The sequence below is a fragment of the Triturus cristatus genome, chromosome 9 (assembly GCF_964204655.1).
Source record: "Triturus cristatus chromosome 9, aTriCri1.1, whole genome shotgun sequence".
Classification (NCBI taxonomy): domain Eukaryota; kingdom Metazoa; phylum Chordata; class Amphibia; order Caudata; family Salamandridae; genus Triturus; species Triturus cristatus.
Window position 1 is genome coordinate 305968330 of NC_140592.1, and position 18256 is coordinate 305986585.

At 49.0% G+C, this 18256-nt stretch overlaps 1 protein-coding gene across 2 annotated transcripts in view; it reads left to right on the forward strand.

Annotated features, from left to right (window-relative positions):
- LOC146797787 (cytoglobin-1-like) overlaps window positions 1–18256 on the forward strand; it is a 188865-nt gene that overhangs the window by 148945 nt on the left and 21664 nt on the right. For both annotated transcript variants that reach the window (XM_085627636.1, XM_085627638.1), the window contains exon 5: window positions 814–939. In XM_085627636.1, coding sequence (XP_085483762.1) covers window positions 814–939 — 126 coding nt within the window. The remainder of the gene's footprint in view (window positions 1–813; window positions 940–18256) is intronic.

Sequence of the window (18256 nt, forward strand, 5' to 3'; positions counted from 1 at the left end):
GCAAAGGCAATGTTAAGGGTTGCAAGGGGCAAGCCAGGGGTCACAGCTGCAACCCCATGACCCCTATATGATGTCCATGTCACCTCCTACGATGGATTATCTCTAACACGCACCTGCGATCTGCAAGACTCAATTCCACCCTTTGCCCTGTCATTGCCTCGGTTTATGAATCCCTTTAACTAAGTTGGGTGTGCAGTGCTTAATTTGAGCCGGTGCTTTCTGGTGCTCAGCACTGGTCCTTAATTGGTTAACACCATACTAAGAACAGTCTACCACACGGTGGCTCTGCTCATCTAATTTAGAGATGAGCAGAACAGCTGTAGTTTGGGAATACAATACACATTAAAAGTGCTAATACCTGCCTCCCCAGCCATTCCTTTAGTTTGGGGACCTTGAATAATCTGAACTGTCCCAGTTTCATGTGAGAGAGATGGTTAGTAGTTGTTTTGGCAGCAATGACAAGGGCGATGGGTGGTAGAAGCTGCAGTGGCCTCCTGGTCAGAGCCCTGGCACTTAATATTTTACAAATTAAGCACTGTGGGTGTGTAATAGACAGGGCTCCTTGCTTGCCCTCATGTCACCGTTCAGTACCTGGGACTGAGACCAGAAAATTCCTGAAAACATCAACACATGGTCACCATCTCAGTGGGCATAAGTCTGAAACAAAATATATCAGATGTCTTATCCCGATGACGTCATCTGCAAACTCTTTCAACATTCTCAGCTGTATGAAGTGGAAAGTGGAATTTGGTCGGATCCATTCATAAGGCCACTTTCTCCTCCATCTTTTAATTGCCTTGTGTGTTTTTGAACCGCAGGGTCATGTCCTTCATTGAGAAGAGTGTGGCCCGCCTGGGACAGGAGGACAAGCTAGAGCTGCTGGCCTTTGAGCTCGGCCGAAGCCACTACAGATACAACGCTCCCCCCAAATACTATGAGGTAAGTGAAGCAAACAACCCTCGCTCCCAACACCTCCAGCCTTCCTGACCTTGTCCTCTGGTTACCCTTTGACCTTACTGACCTCTCCCTCTTTCTGCATGATGCCACTGTTACATGAAGTGTTCCCTTCAAATGGGTTGATGGCAAGGTAACATATGTGACTTACATATACAATTGTTAATTGTTATAGGATGGCAAAGTTACAGAACATGCTTCTGAGGCAAGGGTAATGAACTTTAAGTGCTACATTTGCTGCAAGTGTGTGAAACCCTCATTTGTTTTGATAATTTGAATAATCTGTTCGAGGTTGTGAATTTGTTTGTAATGACCATGGGCAAAAACCAATCGATTCTTCCATCATTTGATTGTTGTGTGTATTTGTGGATGAGTATGGGCTATACCCCCCCTCCCCGTACACACCGAGCTTTTGCAAGGTGTCGTCACCGGCTCTTGTGCACCTCTACAAAGCGTCCTTCCAAGTGTTGCTGGTACTCGGTAAGAGTGGTGCTTGTTTTGTATTTACAAGAAATCTATCCATGGGTCTGTTCTTGAGCTCCATAAAGGCATATACTAATAATCTCTCTTCGTTTTTCTGGAAGGCTCTAAAGCCAGTAAGATCAATAGCTTACACTGCATTAAAGGTCTCGTTAAGTGGCCCCTGCCCCTCCAGAGTTACTAATGTCTTAGAGTGGGGCCTATGAGTAAATTCGGGGGGCAGAGTTACCAAAGTTTACACAGGGGGCCCTAAGGGTCCCTTTCAAAATGAAGAAATTACGTAGGGAACTGTTAATTCCAGACATCGCTTAATTTGAAAAAAAAACATAAGTGCCAGGGCCCTTGTCAGTAGGCCACTGCAGCTTATACGGCCAATTGCCCCTGCCAGCGCTGCCAATAGCATGGCTAGTACCTGTCGCCCAAGCTTTCATAGCATTGGGTGGCAGGTATTAGTCATGTATATTGAATTATGAAAGAATTTTTGTGCTCATCAAAAAAAGTAGACAAACAGCGCCACCATGCGGTGTCCAATCATAAGTGCTGGTCTCAACAATTAAGTGCCTGTGCAAAAAGCACTGGGCATCACTGGCTCATATTAAGAATTGCTCTGATACCGTCGATAATGCCTATTTTTTCTGTGGTATATCAGCCGTTGATTCCACCTGCTTTTGCACAGATTAACACAGTATCGATGGGTCTTGTAATTCTGATTCTGCTGGTGATGCCCATTACTGGCCAAATCGGGTTTACCGGAGCCTCACCATGACTTCCTAAGTATTTAATACTTTCTGAGCTTCGACATTCTTTGAAACTAGAGGGACCTCTAGGTAAATTTGTCTTCATAACACATGAGCAGCATCTTCTTGTTTTCTTATCAGTAGCGGCCGGTGTGTTGATAGGGTGGCTGGGCTGTAGGGGCAGACGAGCCAAATAAAAGAACATTTTAGAAAACACTTACCCGCATCATTGCGCCGCGCCCCCTCGTCTGCAGGCTCCCAGGGTACCCTGAGACATATCCTGACGCTGCTTTCATGCTGCTGAAAGCAGCGTCAAGTTGGCCTGAGCGCCAATGATTTGCACTCCCAGCTAGACTGGGAGCCTGTGCCTGCTCTCTCTAACCCGGCAACGCAGCTCGGGTTGGAGAGAGCTTCAGTGCGCATGACTGCTTGGCCCGCCTGAGACTGCCGGCCAGACCGTCATGTGCACTGAATAGCAGTGCAGCCACTCCTCCACCAGCCTTTCATCACCCCGGCCCGTGCCCAAGCCTCGGCTCCAAGAGAAAAAAAAAACAATAATAAACAAAGGTTTATTATCGTTTTTTCATTTTTTTGGCTGCTGGCAGGTGGGGCAACTCTCCTCCACCATAGCGGAGGAGCCGCCGCTGCTTATACTGACCATTATTCCAGCGAGAAGAAGGGTTCTGCAGTGTGTACAGTATGATTGTGCCATGTTGTAGACAAAATGCTGACAGCTGTTATTAATCAGGAAAATGTCAACCGCAATGATATGCTCAACGTGCATAGTACCGAGTCGATTTCTCATCAAGACCTCTTTGGCCGACACTCTTAAGATGCAAGCCGATGCCTGTATATGGTAACTCCTCCGAACTGGCGTGGGCCTGTTTGGAAGAACTCAAGTTTTTAAGTAGCTCTTGTGGACCCAGTGACGCCACCATCGAAGGAGTTCTACCCAGGCTGGATATTGGACAGCGGGTGCGGCCTCTGGCGTATTAACCCCAGTTTACCAGGGGCCATGAATAAACCTCTGTTGTAGGTATAGCCTTTAAAGTATCTACACCCCCTGTAAGGCCATCCATATTTTCAGGAACTAAGCGTCCCTTGGTCGGTAACACAAAAACTTGATGTGAATTCAATCATTAGGGCTTCAAAAAACAAAGTGATGGATGAAATGCTTGAATTAATCTCAGTCTCTGGCGATCGCTCAGGCTGCATCCCAATCCATCATTTTTCGCCCACCATGCTTCCGCATTGTGGAACCAGCCATACGCAAATCAGTCATGACCCTGTTCCTCATGGGAACAGACCAACCAGAACTGTCAGGCATGGTCCTCTCTGAACCGGAACAGAAGCAACCCAGGACTGGTTTCATCATTATTGTGGGCTCATCAACCGGGTGTAGCTTGATTCCCCACGTTTAGGCATACCCGTCACACTTAGGGCTTCAAAAAACAAAGTGATGGATGAATTGCTTGAATTAATCTCAGCCATTGGTGATCACTCGGAGCACATTCCAATTCATCATTTTTGGCCCACCATGCCACCTCAGTTTTGACCCAGCCATATGCAAATCAGCCATGACCTAGCTCCAAGTGGAACCATTCAACCCAAACTGCCAGGTCAGGTCCTCCCTGACCCGGAACACAAGCAACCCAGGACTGGTTTCCCCCTTAGTAGTAACTCATCAGCCAGGTATAGCTTGAGTCCTGTGGCACTGGTGAACAGGACTCACGTTTAGGCATACCCATCACACTCAGGGCATCAAAGAACAAAGTGATGATGGAATGTTTGCATTAATCTCAGCCCTGGCGATCCCTCGGGCCGCATTTCAAACCATTGTTTTTCGCCCACCATGCCACCTCAGTTTTGACTCAGCCATATGCAAATCAGCCTTGACCCTGCTCCATCATTGGCATAATATAGTCTGCATGAGCCCCACATGGTCAGCAACTCATGTTATTGAAAGCATTGAATACGTGCTGTCTAGTGCAGTTTTTAAGATGCTTGCATAGCACATTGCTACCTATATTACTGTAGGTTTATGGTTCTAGCCCCAGTAGTTTTTGCACACAAGTCTGTATTTTTGGATTTACCCGAGTATTTGGACTGAGCGTGTATGAATACACTGCAACATTACTTAGTGCAAACCAAGCTTGGAAGGATACTAGTTGGTACAGTGTGGGAATGATTCACTAAGTTTTAGGCAGGGAGTTGAAGAGATGAGTTTTGAGCTGCTTTTTATAGCTTCGGGAGATGAGTGCTGAGTTTAAGAAGACCTATTTATATTCGGGGTTTCTGTTAGTAATTTGTCACTTGAAATACATTCTTAAATAACCTCAGTCTAAAGTGATCCCTCCCCCCCCCCCCTCACGCCATACAGCAGCCGTCTCTCTCTCTCTCTCGCTCTCTCTCTCCCCTCTCCCCTCTCCACTCTCCCCTCTCCATTCTCCCCTCTCCCCACTCTCCACTCTCTCGCTATCATTTTAACAAACTCTCCTCTGACCCCGTGTGGTAGTACAAGGTTATGCCAACTCTCGTCTTCAGCAAAGTCAACATACAGAACAAGCATTTGCAATGCAATAGGTCTCGCATTTGGGAGAGTAAGAGCTTTTGGCGTTGTAAATGTGAGTGTGCTTTACCTATGTGTTTTCGTTTGCAGTGGAGCAGGCCACAGATGCATAAAGAGGGGGCGCCATGATTTACCAGCTCAGCGAGGCTTTACAGCGCTGCGTGCATTCAGATGTGTAATTTGAGTTTTAATGAAGATTACACCCTGACCCACTACAATCGTTCTCAAATTAAAAATCACGGCAAACAATGGATTCCATGTCCTCCAGTACTTTGCGCCTGGCTCATGCTTTGAAGTAAGAGCATAAATGAATCGCCATTACATGGCGTTGGACACACGCTCACTGATGTTGTTTGCTTTTGACACACACGTTTATTTCTGCAGGGAGCATCGTCCTCTATGTAGGTGTGATGAAGTATCATGTCATGGTTTCTTGATACGTTTTATACTTATTTTGCTCTAAGGTGCTGATTGCGATGCTGTTATTTCCGTACAGAAGGAAAGGTCGAAGTCTAACCTAGGAGAGAGGACGTGATTGTGCTACAGTAGTTTGTGAAGCGCTATGATGTAAATATGTGGCTAAGTGTTCAATAGGAGCTGGCAGCACTGCCAGAGACCGATTTTAGTGTCAGAAAAGATTGAAGAAGGACAAGATCTGAAAAGTAATTAGAGAGTGATGGGAATTTGACAAAAATCGAGAGCTTAAGGTTTATGATGTCACCACAGAAATTGTGAATTCAATATAAGTTGGAATTATTGCGCCAAATGATTACGGAAGCCTCGCATTTGAGTGATTAAACCTGTTTCGAGAATTTAGTACCGAATGATAATAGGACTGAAAACCGAGAAAGCTTAGAGACAAATTTGCATCTAACAAAGTAAATATGACAGGCAGCCTCCTTCTTTCAGGCCTCACTGATGACGTAGTCAACTGTATACTTGCCGGTCCATTCCAACCATAATATAACTAGCATACAACCAACATAGTATAGCATCGTTCAAAAGGCTTTAGTGAGCTATATATCAGTGAAATTGCTTTGACACCATTGAAAATCGATGTTTTTTTAGTGGGCCTCCTTTCTACCCTCTACTGAGCACAATGTGCCCGGTCCAGATGTCTTGAGTCCTTGCAGAGTTTTACCTACACCTGGATGCCCATCAATGACGTGTCTACCCTGTCTATGGTAGTTAATAAACCTACCCTAATCAGCTCCACTTCCACCTCATCTCGCACCAGGTTGGGCCCGAGCCGGCGCTTCCGGCACTGCAGGTTGTCGCTGCCGATGCTGGCCGGGGTCTCAGTGGCATTCAGGGCACGCGCCAGCCGCCTCTTCTGGGCCAGCAGCAGGTCGATTTCGGATGTTAGGTCCCCAATCTCGCGGCACAGCTCGGAGCACCAGAAGTGCAGATCCTGCAACCCCTCGCCCAGGGCTTACGTCACCCCGGCCTGGCTGCGCTGGGACCTCGCCTTGGTCTCCGCCGCCATCCGCTTGGAGTCATGCCGCCTGCGCCCCGCACCGCCCACTCGCTCAGAATGTACTTAGTGGTGCGAAAGCCGGCAGTGGCCAGAGGAGTGTTGGGGCAGGGCAGGCTCGCAGGGTCCGGGAGGTGGGATGAAGCATGGGGGGACACTCTGGGGGATCGGAGGGTGAGAGATGAGCACCGGCCGTGGAGGCATGGGGCACGGAGCGCTAGGGGGCGGCACACATCACACTGACATGGCTACGGGAGAAGACCGACTCAAGGGACTCTGGACGCGGCGGCGAGAAACGAGTGCGTCCACAGCTCCCTGCCGGGAGAAAGTGTCTGTGCAGCGTCAAGGAGACGTCCGTCAAAGGAACCGGAGTGCGCGTCCAGGCGCCTTGCTTGGCAGCAGCCTATTGCTAAGCCACGGAGGAATATCGAGAGAGGAAGCGGATTGGTGAAACTCAGTAGAACAATGTACGCCGTCTTAGTAATTTGTAAAATATCAGTATCATCGAATACAGAAAACAAGGCGTCCACCAGCAGCCTGGTCTGTGGAGTCCTCTGCCAGAGCTAAAATAAATTTAAAAAATCATAAAGTGAAATCGCGCCATGCGCTCATTGTGCCTCATGACTGGACTGCCTGAAACGGGGCCAGCAAAACAGCCGCCGTGCACGTGCACATGCCCTGTCCTGGCAGGCACGGCAAAAAGGAGATAGGGAGGGAACCAAACATGCTACCCTCCCAATAGAAAGCACAGATTTGGCAGGCGCCCCACTAAGAAGCGTGGATGGAGCTTCCACCCTCACTTCGCAAGCTAAAGCGACAACAATAGATCTCGCCGGGAGTGAGCAGCGCAAGCGCTACGTTGCTAGGCGAGACCTAAAAAGGTGAGTACTGTTCACAAAGCAAACTCAGTTATAGAACACACAGACATACAGACACATACGCCTTTTCTCTTCAGAAGAATAAAGACACTCAAAAAGCTGACTACTGTTCACAAAACAATCACAAAATTAAACAAAGTCAAACTTAAAAACTGAAGGTATTTCTCCACCTGGATGCACAGAGGTCGGGTGTCCAAGGAGCAGATTGGAAAATCTTAGAGTAAAAACTCGAAAAAGAAAATCCGTTATTTTCCGACCTTTGCCACAAATGCACCACCCAACCCAAATTGTATATAACCTTTGAACTCAGGAGGGGAGTCTCTACACTAGGCTGTCCCAACAGAGTTGTGAGAGTTGCAGAAAGACAGTTGACAGCTGCGGATGTCCACCTTCCCCGCACTCTGTGCTCCGGGCTGGTGCTGCGAGTGACGACTGGTGGCCTCAGCTCACGGGAGCTTCATGACTGTGCTGCCTGCTGACAAGCTCTTCTCTCACAAGTCTTCTTGTAAAAAAAGCCACTCAATCTTCTTGTTTGGATGACATATCCAGTGTCAAAAGCGAATGCTTGTCCCCATCAATATTCAAACCTGGATGCTCCAAACCTCAGTTGGAAGATTTCACGTTTCACTCAACATCTACACCTGGCCATTGAGGACCAAACTGTGTGCTTCATGAGTTTATAGTTTGTAAGAAAAGGGTCTGATGGAGCCCTGTGCCTAGGCACAACATACCAATTGTGATGTATATGCACCATAATCTGTATGTGATCCCCCTTGGAAAACACTGGTGACACGGATTGGATCTGGTCCAGCACACATAGACATCTTGCAGGTCTACAGAGGGAGACGCTCAGTGGAAGAACCTGGGACGAGGAATGGCTACGTCGCCATCTGCCATTTAATATAACGACTTTTGAGTAATCCGAAGACAGGTCACCTTTCTTATATCCCCCACTTATCCTCCAGGAACCTCAAAAGACGCAACAAGAGTTCCTAAACTTTTGACTGTGGCTATTATGTGTCTGTCGTTGAAAGAACAACAGCGCTTAGAGCAAATACCTTTTATTAGTGTGTTATGAAAGTAGATTTGTGGAGATGGCAATGTGCGATAAGAATATTTGTGTAGATTTGTTGCCTTGCATTGTGTTGTAGTGCTGTTGTGTTGTGTTGTTATTATGCTGCTTGGTTTTAGTGTTCCCTTATTGTATTGTGTTATTGTGTTGTGATTATTGTGCTGCCTTACGTTTTGATGACTGGCTTCGTTTTGGTGTGTTATAATTTTCGTTTGTGTTATGACGTTATTGTTTTTTGGTCGGTTGTGCTCTATAATTTCTTTAGAGATGTCAACCACTGCTCCTACATTTCTATTCAAAACCTTAGCTTTGCTTCGCCTCTTCAGGTCTTTAAGACAATTCTAATTTTAACTTCCAATCCCCGCAATGAAGGTGGGGAGCAAACTTGGCGTCTCTGGATCCTCGGGGCCTATGACAGAGTGAAACTGACGTTCATATTGGAGAGATCTAGAGGCCATCAAGATGGGTCTCTTGACTTTTCTCACCAATTCTGTGGCAGAGGGGTTTTGTTAAGGACAGTCTACACTGTGTCCAAGGCACATGTAAAATGTTAGGGAGGGACTCAATCAACAGCGTTGTCTCTAGTGGAGCCTATATAGTCAGATGGGTAGAGCCATCAGTATAATCCCCTGAAGGTGGTTTATCTAAGGAAGGAAATAAACTTGAGGGCGGATCAGTTGAACAGAATTTCTCCCCACCTCAAAGGATTATTGTCTATTCAGAGGCATTTCAGGAAATACGTCTGTGGTTCACCACTCTGTGGCTGGATTTTTTTTGTCTCTAGGGTCTACAGGAGGGTTCTCGTGCTCTGCTCCTTGGTTTAGGATCTGGCTTTGGGTGGATGATCAAATGATTCCCTGGCCTAAGGGCCATTTGTACACTTTCCCTCCATTTCCCCTACTAACAGTTTGTCAAGCCGGCGTGCAAGTTATATTATGAGCTCCTAACAGAGTACATACAGTTTGGTATTCTCCCTTATTAGAGTTGACTGTGGGCTTTTTTTGCATGGTTCCTTTCATTCCCTCGCCTCTTCTTTCCCTCCTTCTCTCAAAGTCAACTATTCCTGCTCAGGTTGGGCGGTTTCTTATCAACCCTCCAAAAAGCTATTAGTCTCACATTGGGATCCTCCTCTGGTGCCTTGTGCCCTATGGCTCCCCCTTTTGTTAATTAAGATACATATCTCTACATTTACTGACTTTCAAAGTGATTTTTCTAGCTGCTATAACCTCCCTTGGGAGAATGGGTGCTAGGATCTTTAGTCTGTTCCGCTCTTTAGCTGGGAGTTATAATGGACCGTTTCTGACATCCTGGTGCTTCTTTTTTTTCAAAAGTCTTCTCTTCATTTCTATTAAACGTGGAAGTAATGTTTACCGGAGTGTGAAAAGCTGACTTGGATTTGGACAGTTTCAATGTTCATGAAGTAGATCTGACCTATTTGGATAGGACTGGGGATCTCTTTTTGAGACCTTTTTCTTGGATGTACAGGTTTCAAACCTTCTACATCTACTCTCATTCATGATGTCAGATCAGGGATAACAGTCTTAGGTTGAGTTTGGTATATCTCTTCCTCCTTTTATGCAAGGTCAGTCTACCCAGGGGAGTGACTGCTTCCTTTTGGATCAATGTAGAGCAGCTACATGGAGCTATATGCCTGCGTTTCTGGCTAATTCTCGACCATTGACTCTAGGGGGATCTCTTTGTCAAGTGGGCAATCTGTAAACTATAATTTAATTGATTTTGCTTGCTTAGATAATGTATTCCCAAACTAAGTAAACTTTTTGCATACTATGAAATTAAGTCTTTGTTTATTTTTCTTTATTACAGGTTTCCCCTACAGCTAATTGGGCTTGGGTATATCCTTGGAAAGTAATGAATTGTGCTAGGAAGTAGGACGGGGAGGCAATGGCAACATCCTGTGATTCTGGGCGAATCACTTAATCTCCCTGTGCCCAAAAAAAAAAAATGAATGTGTCCCTTAACGAAACTGGTGCTCATGTAAACCACTCTGATACCCATTGTCTCGGGTCTAGTTCGCACTATATAAAAGTCTAAAAGAACATAATGACAGGGTTACTGAAGGTAATCTCCATTACTCCCTATCTGTCACCCTTACTCCTCCCACCATTCATTTATCCCAGCCAAGCTCCCCAGTGTACAGATAAAGGAGGTGGCCTTCTTTAGTATAACTAGTAACTACATATCTCCGTCTCCTCCTTTATGGCTAAACGCCATGAGAGGGTGAGGGTTAAGAAAGGTGGAACATTATAAGAACAACGCAATCAAAAGCCCATGTTTTTTGTAGGGTCTAATAGGAGGCAAATGCCCCAATATTCAACCGATGGTGCAAGGAGGTTCAAGATAGGGGATAATGGGAATTATCATAAGTAATTCAGGCATTGTTGCTTAAAACCAAAGAAAGAAAATAAAACATGAATATAACGATGATGACGCTATAATAAGAGTCAAAAAGAACCCATGTATTATGGCTCAGATAAGTTGCTCAGGATGAAAATGGCCATCAAGGCTGCACAACCGACATCTTAGGCCCTATTACGCGTCTTGCGTACTGCCCTATTACGAGTCCACGTCCCACCACACTCGCAGGGGTGTGGCAGTGGCAGTCTTCCAACCGCCCTATTACGACCAGGGTGGTTGGACTGCCCTGGGACCACTGTGCGGCGGTTGAGGCCGCAATATGCTTGGCAGGGCAAGCATTTTACAAGCTTCCTAACTGCCACACTTTTCATGGTTGTGCCATGAAAAGTGTGGCAGTGAGGAAACAAAGGGGGCACTCCAGGGCCCCCTTGTGCCTCTGCGCCAAGGGGTGCATGCAGGGGGGCACATGTTCTGCCCCGTGTGTGCCTGCACCCCAGTACCTGCACTGTATGGACTGCAGGAGAAAACTCCTAATCTGGCAGGCGGTTCAAACATGGGTCTGGCGGTGAGGGAGTTCAGCACAGCGATCCCACTTCCGCACCGCCAAACTCATAATAAGGCCCTTAACCTGTTGTGCACACACAAGAGTGCCAGGTAGGCACGGATCCTCCAAATGACGATGATGCATTTGAACTGAGATACCAGAGGGGTATTTCAAAATAATCACACTACTTGTGAACTTATATTTTTCAACTTGTGACTGCCACATAAAGTCAGTCCAACAAGCCCCAATCTAAAGGAATAGCCAAAAACTAGTTTTGGCATGTAGGCTGAAGAGCTTGATGCGGGCTGACGGACTCAAGGAGGCAAGCGTTTGCAAGGGCAGCTTGGATCATATGATGATGATTCACTTGCAGGTTAACCCTCTCATCGAAGCATGATCCCAGCCCCTTCAGCAAGACATAGGAAGAAAGTTTTTGAATCTACATTGGGTTTCAAGTTCCTCTGAGATATCAACACACCTCTGTTTGCTAAAGAAAGCACAGAAGTCAAGCCATTCTGGAAAGAAGAGCTTTACTGATGGATGACACATTTCAGGGCAGTGTGCATGTGCGGGGCTCCCTGGCTGTGCAACCCATTGTGAGACAGAGAAGCTGAAAGCTCCCTTGAGGGACTCAAGGGCAATTAGTTCCTCAAACTGAGCTTCTTCATTAAAATGTAGATGTGCTCATTAAGCTAGGATATTTTATGATTTTGAGAATACTGTGTGGGACAGCAATAGATATTTCTTGAAATACCCTTAAAAGGTCCGCATTTATTTCATGTAACTACGTAAATGCATAGTGCTGTCTTGTTTCCATTCATGTGCATTCCACATCGAATTGTAGGACTTGGTAAGTTAGATCAGAAGTTGGACTGGCTAAGTGTATTGTATTGCATTTTAGCATTCATGTAGCTCCTCATACCCCATTGCATGGTGCCAAACCTCATTAGTAGGCAGGTAGCATACTCAGGACGTTGGAATTAGGCAACAGGGGAGGATCAAATTATGTGGGAGGGATGAATAAATTCTGTGGCAAAATGAAAATTATGCGGCATAGTGCTGCACATTTTGTGATAGTATTACAAAATTATTTTGATCAATAAGCAACGGTGAGGTGACCAATCACTGGAAACTAGCCATTACAACCCATTCATAACCACACGTGACCGTAACCACTGAACCATTACCACGCAAATGCCTTTAGCACGCATGCCTTTAGCACACATGTTTTAGCACACATGCTTTTACCACGAGTATGCATTTATTACGCATGCCTTTATAACCAATTTCGTTGTAAGGCCATGAATGATAGAGGCATATATATATGCGTGGTAATGGCTCTGTGGTATAAATTGATTTTTAGGGGGATAGTGTTCAAGTTTAGGGGTTAGAAGTTAGTGTTAGTGTTAGTGTTGTGGGGGCATGGCCAACCATGCAATGAAGACGTACACGCACACCCGTTAAGACTGACAGTGAGACACTACTATCAATGGCGGCGGTCTCCTTCTGCACTGCTGGTTCGGCGCCCCAGGCAGGTTGATCTTGTGGCCCCAGTGAGTAGTGCTGCCTTGGAAATGGCAGTAATATTGGAGCAGACTGGGTAGTCAGGGTTACAGCAATGGAAGAAGTGAGGTCACATGGCTAGCAGATCCCTCACCTCGGGCGTCCACATCTGTAGCAGCCGTATGGAGATGGTTGAGTAGGCACTGGTCACTGGTGGAGGAAGTGGGAGCAGGTCAGAAAGAATAAAAGATGTGTAGTGGGCCACTGAAGGCAGGTAGCAACAGCAGAAAGACCAAGCTTGTCTCCTTTGAGTGGAGTGTCTGACGCCGCTATGTCATCAGCACAGGGCCGCTGTTCCATCAGTCGGAGCTGTCTGTCTGCACAAACGGCTAAGGCCGCGTACACCAAAAGAACAAGAGGGTAGGCAGAGCCTCTCTACAGGCCACATTGAGACAGCAAGTCACACTGATAACAGCTATGCTGGAATATAACAACAGTAATTATGGGGAGGGACCTAAAGGGCATAAAAGGAGCGTGGAGACTCATTGAAGAGAGGCATGGAAGCAAAATACAGGATAGTATATACGAGAAAGGCATGGGGAGGCATGGGTAAAAATAGAACAAACCAGCCTTGGCTAGGTAAGTCAAAGGAGATTGTGAGTGGTAGGGACTTTGAGAAGGGCGAATGATGGATAAGTGGGGGTGCATCGGCATGAGAGGTGAGTTCGGTGGCAAGAGTGCATGTTTGCCGCCTACCACAGTTTCGTTATAAAGGTTTGAGTGGAAGTTGTATGCATGGTTAGTGTATGCCATGTGTCAATCAATGTGTCCTGATACATTACCTCCTCGTAAGTGTTCCTCGCCACATGACTAACGTAGTGAGCTTCAGTTCCACACCAGAACCCTCCAAAGCAATAAAGTTAGCCTCCCATGCCTCCCATCCCTTCCCAATATGGCTGACTCATTACAACCTTGACCTCTATAAGAGGCGGGCGCGGGCGGGCCCAACTCTTCAGACCGTTTTTTTAGTTCTGCGCTGACTCTCCGTGGCGCGTTCAGGTAAGTGTGTTCCTGCTTTAGCAGGGAGCTTGGGTCCCTGGGAGGAGGCCCTGCTCTAGCGGGCCCATGGGCGTGGGGATCCTCCCCCTTCCTTCCCCTTTTTCCACTTGCTTGGGGGCAATTAGGCTCTGCTGTAGTGAGCCACGGGTTAACAGGGGGCAGCTGTGGGGGTGTCGGGCTCTGACTTCCTGGCCCGCCTTCTCCCCTGCGGCCGTGGAGGCGTCCTGCCTGGTTCACGGGGATGCAGTTGCAATTTCCCCCATCTGGAGTTGATGGCGTTAGCCCTGCCCTGCACGCATGGACTTCTATCCCGCAGGTCGCGCTCTGCGCCCGTAGTATCGGCCGGCCTCCATGTGCGCTCGCTGTGGTTGTGTGCTCACGGGCGGTTTTGCTGCCTCTGTATCCCTTCTCACTCCTTACCTCCTGAGTCGGCATCTGGGACGGTGGCAGTTCCCGGTGCCGTTCCATGCATCGCTTCCCTCTCTGTCCACCCAGGCTTGTGGGTCTTACACGGGCGGGTGGCGGTGCTCCTTTTCTCCCGGGTCACGCAGGGCAGTAGCGAGCTGGAGCTTACCGTGAGGGGCCGTGTTTGGGCACCTGGCCTTGCCTCCTATGTCAGCGTCCGGGACGGTGGCTGTTCCCGGCGCCGTTCCACTCATCACTTCCCTCTCTGTCATCCTGCACGGGCGGGTGGCAGCACTCCTTTTTCTCCCGCCCAGGTCACGCACGGCGGACCATTCTGTGTTTTGCGGGGGAGGGTGGGGCGTGCATTCCGCGTTTTTTGTGACCGGCCTCCTCTGGCTCCGGCCGGGGTTTCTGGCGGGTCGTCCTGCGGGGCGGTGAGGCTCCTTTGGCTGCCTTTCTGGTGCCTTCGGTTATCCTCCTGTGGGTCTGGATCTAGGCTTTTCCCGCGGGGCTTTCTGCATGGCGCCTCTTTTGTTGCCGTAAGGCAATTGCTTGTGCCCTTTTGCATTTTTCGGCATTGTGTTTCTGGGGGCTGCGCCTCTTAGGACCGCGGTCCTTCGTCTCTTTTGCCGTCGTGCCTGTTGCTCCCTCGCTGTTTTGGGGTGCTTTTCGGGGGGTTGTTGTGCATTTCCGGTGGGGGAGGATTTGGCACTCTCCTTTCTGTCATTTTTCTGTGTAGGTGTCCGTGGCTGGTGGTTTCAATCGTTGACGCTTCCGCAGGTGGAGTCCGGCTGTTTCACTGCTTGTGTTCTCAGTCATTGCTGTTGGCCATGGTGCTTTCTTTGGCCCCACCTCGCTGCCGGCTCTGGTGGCTCAGTGGACTACCGCGTTCTCTGCTGCGGCCTGTGTTGGCCTCTTGGTCCGCGGTCACCGCAGCTGTCTGTGTTGGCCTCTTGGTCCGCGTTCAGTGCAGCTGTCCATGTTAGCTTATTGGTCCGCATCCTCTGCTGCAGCCTGTGTTGGCCTCTTGGTCCTGGGTTCAGTTCCCGGCAGGTTTGCTTCTCTTTTCCTCCTTCTGGGGTTGTTGGGATGTGTGCCTTTGTGTTGGTGGTCCGTCACGGCCACCTTTTTTTTACGGCTCCTGGTTTCCCAGGGGCTTGCGTGCGTTCCGCTTCACTTGCTCCTGAGTGCTGCGTTGGTGGGCTGTTTTCCCCATATTACAGACGTTTGAGGTGTGTGTCGTGGGGCTGTGGCTTTTGTTGGCTGTGTTTTTTCCTGCCAGCTTGTTCCCTTTCCCTGGCTTTGGGCCTCGGGTCCTTCCGCCCTGTCTGCTCCTGTCCCGCCTGCTCTCCTTTGTTGTGCGGAGTCTGGCTTGGTTGGTCCCTGGTTTCGGCCACTTGGGGTTTCCTGGGGCTTTTGGCTTCTGTGTGGCTATTGAGTTGGGCTGCTTTTGGCACCTTCCTTTCTTCCCTGGGTCCCCGTATGGGGTCCGGTTTTGCTTCTGCTTCCTGGGGATGTCCCTTCTCTGGCCGGTCTGGCTGGTGGTGTTCGCTCCTTCCCCTTCCTTTTGGTCACGGGTCGGGCGTGCTGCTCCCTTTTTTCCGCCCTGTTTGCAGGTGTGGCCTGCGGCCTTTCCTTTCTGGTGTCCCCCTGCTGGGTGGTTGCGGCCTTTTCCAGTCTGTGGGGCTGGGGGGCATGCTTGGGTTCCCAGTCGCTGCGGGGTCGTTTGGTCCGAGCGGGTTTCTCATCTGGCTTCTGTTGGCCGTTCCTTGGCTTGTCTCGGGGCCTTGTTCTCCGGGAGATTACTGGGTTGGCCCCTTTGGTTTTTTGGCACGTTTGTGCTGTCCTTGACTGGGTCGCTTTTGTTCCGGTCTCAGTTGGGTCCCCGATGGTGGCTCTCTCTGCCTTCTTTCCGGGTTCCTGGTTTTTGCGCTTTCCTCTGGCCCTCTGCTTAAGGGGGTCTGGGCTTGTCTGGCCTGGGTGGGGCGCTTGACCTGTTGGTGGTGCTCGCCTGGGTGCTTTTCTCTTGGACATAGGTTTGTCTCCTGCCGCTGCTTTCGATGTTTCCCACGTTGGTTTCTGTTCGGGCGGTGCTTTTGCTTGTCCGGGGCTGCTAGGGTTTCCCGGTTCTCCTTCCCCGGGTGGGGCCTATGGTTCCTGTGTGGTGTTTGCTTCCTTTTCTTCTTTGTCCTTGGTTTTGGTACTGGGGCCTGCTGGCTCGGTTTGGCTTCCTGGCGGTGCTGACATTGTTCGGGCTTGTTTTGCCCGGCTCTTCTGCCCTTGGTATGTTTGTGCCTGTGCCCTTGCCTCCCTGTCTGCTCCTATTCTGTCGGCTCTTCCTTGGTCGGCTGGGTCGGGCCTGGTTGTTGGCCGGCTGTATGGCCTCCTGGGTGCTTGCTTTGGCTGCTTGCTTCCTGCTTGTGGTCTGTTACGGGGGCACTTTACTTGGCTCCTGTGCAGGGTGGTCTCGCTCCTCCGTACTGCGTTTCCCTCCCTGCCGGGTTCTTTTGGTTTTCCTGCGCTTGGTGCCCCTGGTGGGCGTTTGCTTCCTTTCTGGTGGCTTGGCCTTGGTCCCTTACGCTCGACGGGCTCCGTGGGCGTCCTTCTGGGCTTTATGCTTTTCGCTGTGGGCCAGTTGGGTTCCCTTCCTGGGTTGTCTCGTTGGTGTCGCGCTCCCTTCCGGGGGGTCCTTTGTGCGACTGGGGTCCGTGTCCCACCTGTTTGTCTCCTTACTGGTGGGGTGTTGGTGACCATCGTTTTCTTTGTTGTTCGGTTGAAGTGCTGGTTTATTTTTGCACCTCCTTCCGTTTTTGCGGCTCCTACCAGTCTGTTTTGTTTCGTCTGGTTCCGCTGCTTCTGTCCTCTAGTGAGTTCCACTCTCTCGATGTTGCTGGTCGGCTGTGCGGTGTTGCTGTGTTTCGGACGGACTGCGTCTCTTCCTGCTGTGGCTTTTTGTTCGGTCTCGGTGGTTGGGTTGCCCTCTGTTCCTTTGGTCCGGTGTCTGGGTTTCTCCCCTCTTGCTTTTGGCTGTCCGTTGGGTGGTCTTAGTGGCCCCATACGGTCTGGTTCTGGGCCTTCTCTGTCCTCCTTCGGTTGTTGGTTTGGGCAGTTTTTCTGGTGGCCCTGTATGTCCCGGGGGTCCGGGTTCTCAGCCCTTCCATTGTCTCTCTGTCCCTGGCTGTTTTTTTCGGCTCGTGGTTGCCTCTCTCTTGGGTGGTCCTTCCACTCGTCTGGCCTTTTGGATTTGCTTGCTTCCTTACCTTCGCCTTCTGGTCTGTTGGTTTGTTGTGAGTTTCCATGAAGCCGCTTGGCTTTGGTATGTGCTCACTACGTTAGTCATGTGGCGAAGAAGACTTACGAGGAGGTAATGCCCCGATTACTTACCGTAATCTTCATTACTCCAAGTATAGTCTCCCTCACCACATGAGTTCCCATCCCTCCCTCCCTCCCTGTCTGGCTATCTGCTTCATGTTTATGCTTGGTAGTTTCAGGCTGAAGGGTTGGGCCGGCCTGCCTCTTATAGAGGTCAAGGGTGTAATGGGTCGGCCATATTGGGAAGGGATGGGAGGCATTGGTGGCTGACTTTATTGCTTTGGAGGGTTCTGGTGTGGAGCTGAAGCTCACTACGTTAGTCATGTGGCGAGGAATACTATACTTGGAGTAATGAAGATTACCGGTAAGTAATCGGGGCATTTTCCGTTGTAATAGTATGTGTGTAATGGGATGCCTGGTAGTGGGCCATGTGTGGTACTGTACACGTTGTAAAAGCATGCATGATGAATACGAGCGTTGTTCCATCATACAGCCCTAGTGAACCTGTGCAAAGGGCCTTCCACTACGCAGCAACTTGTTGCCACATGTCAGTAACTTTTGATCCATTTGTTAGAAACAACATTTGTTTGTTAAAATCTGAGCTTATGCCGTAGAATATAGCTCATGTGACAATTGCTGCAAATCCATAATCATGCAGAAAATGCCACAGCAGCAAAATCGCATAATTCTAGTGACCATGAGCACACTCGCTACACCATATGGAAAGTCTGTGGTTGGAAGGGTGCTCAATTTGTTGTAAGTCTGTGGGGAAGCATTTTGGTGTTGTGCGTGAGTGACAAGAGATGCTCTTATCTTGCTCGGGATGCAGTGCCTAGCAGTGTGATGGAGCAGGAGGTGTGAAAGGTACGCAAAATATAATTGCAGTTAGCAGT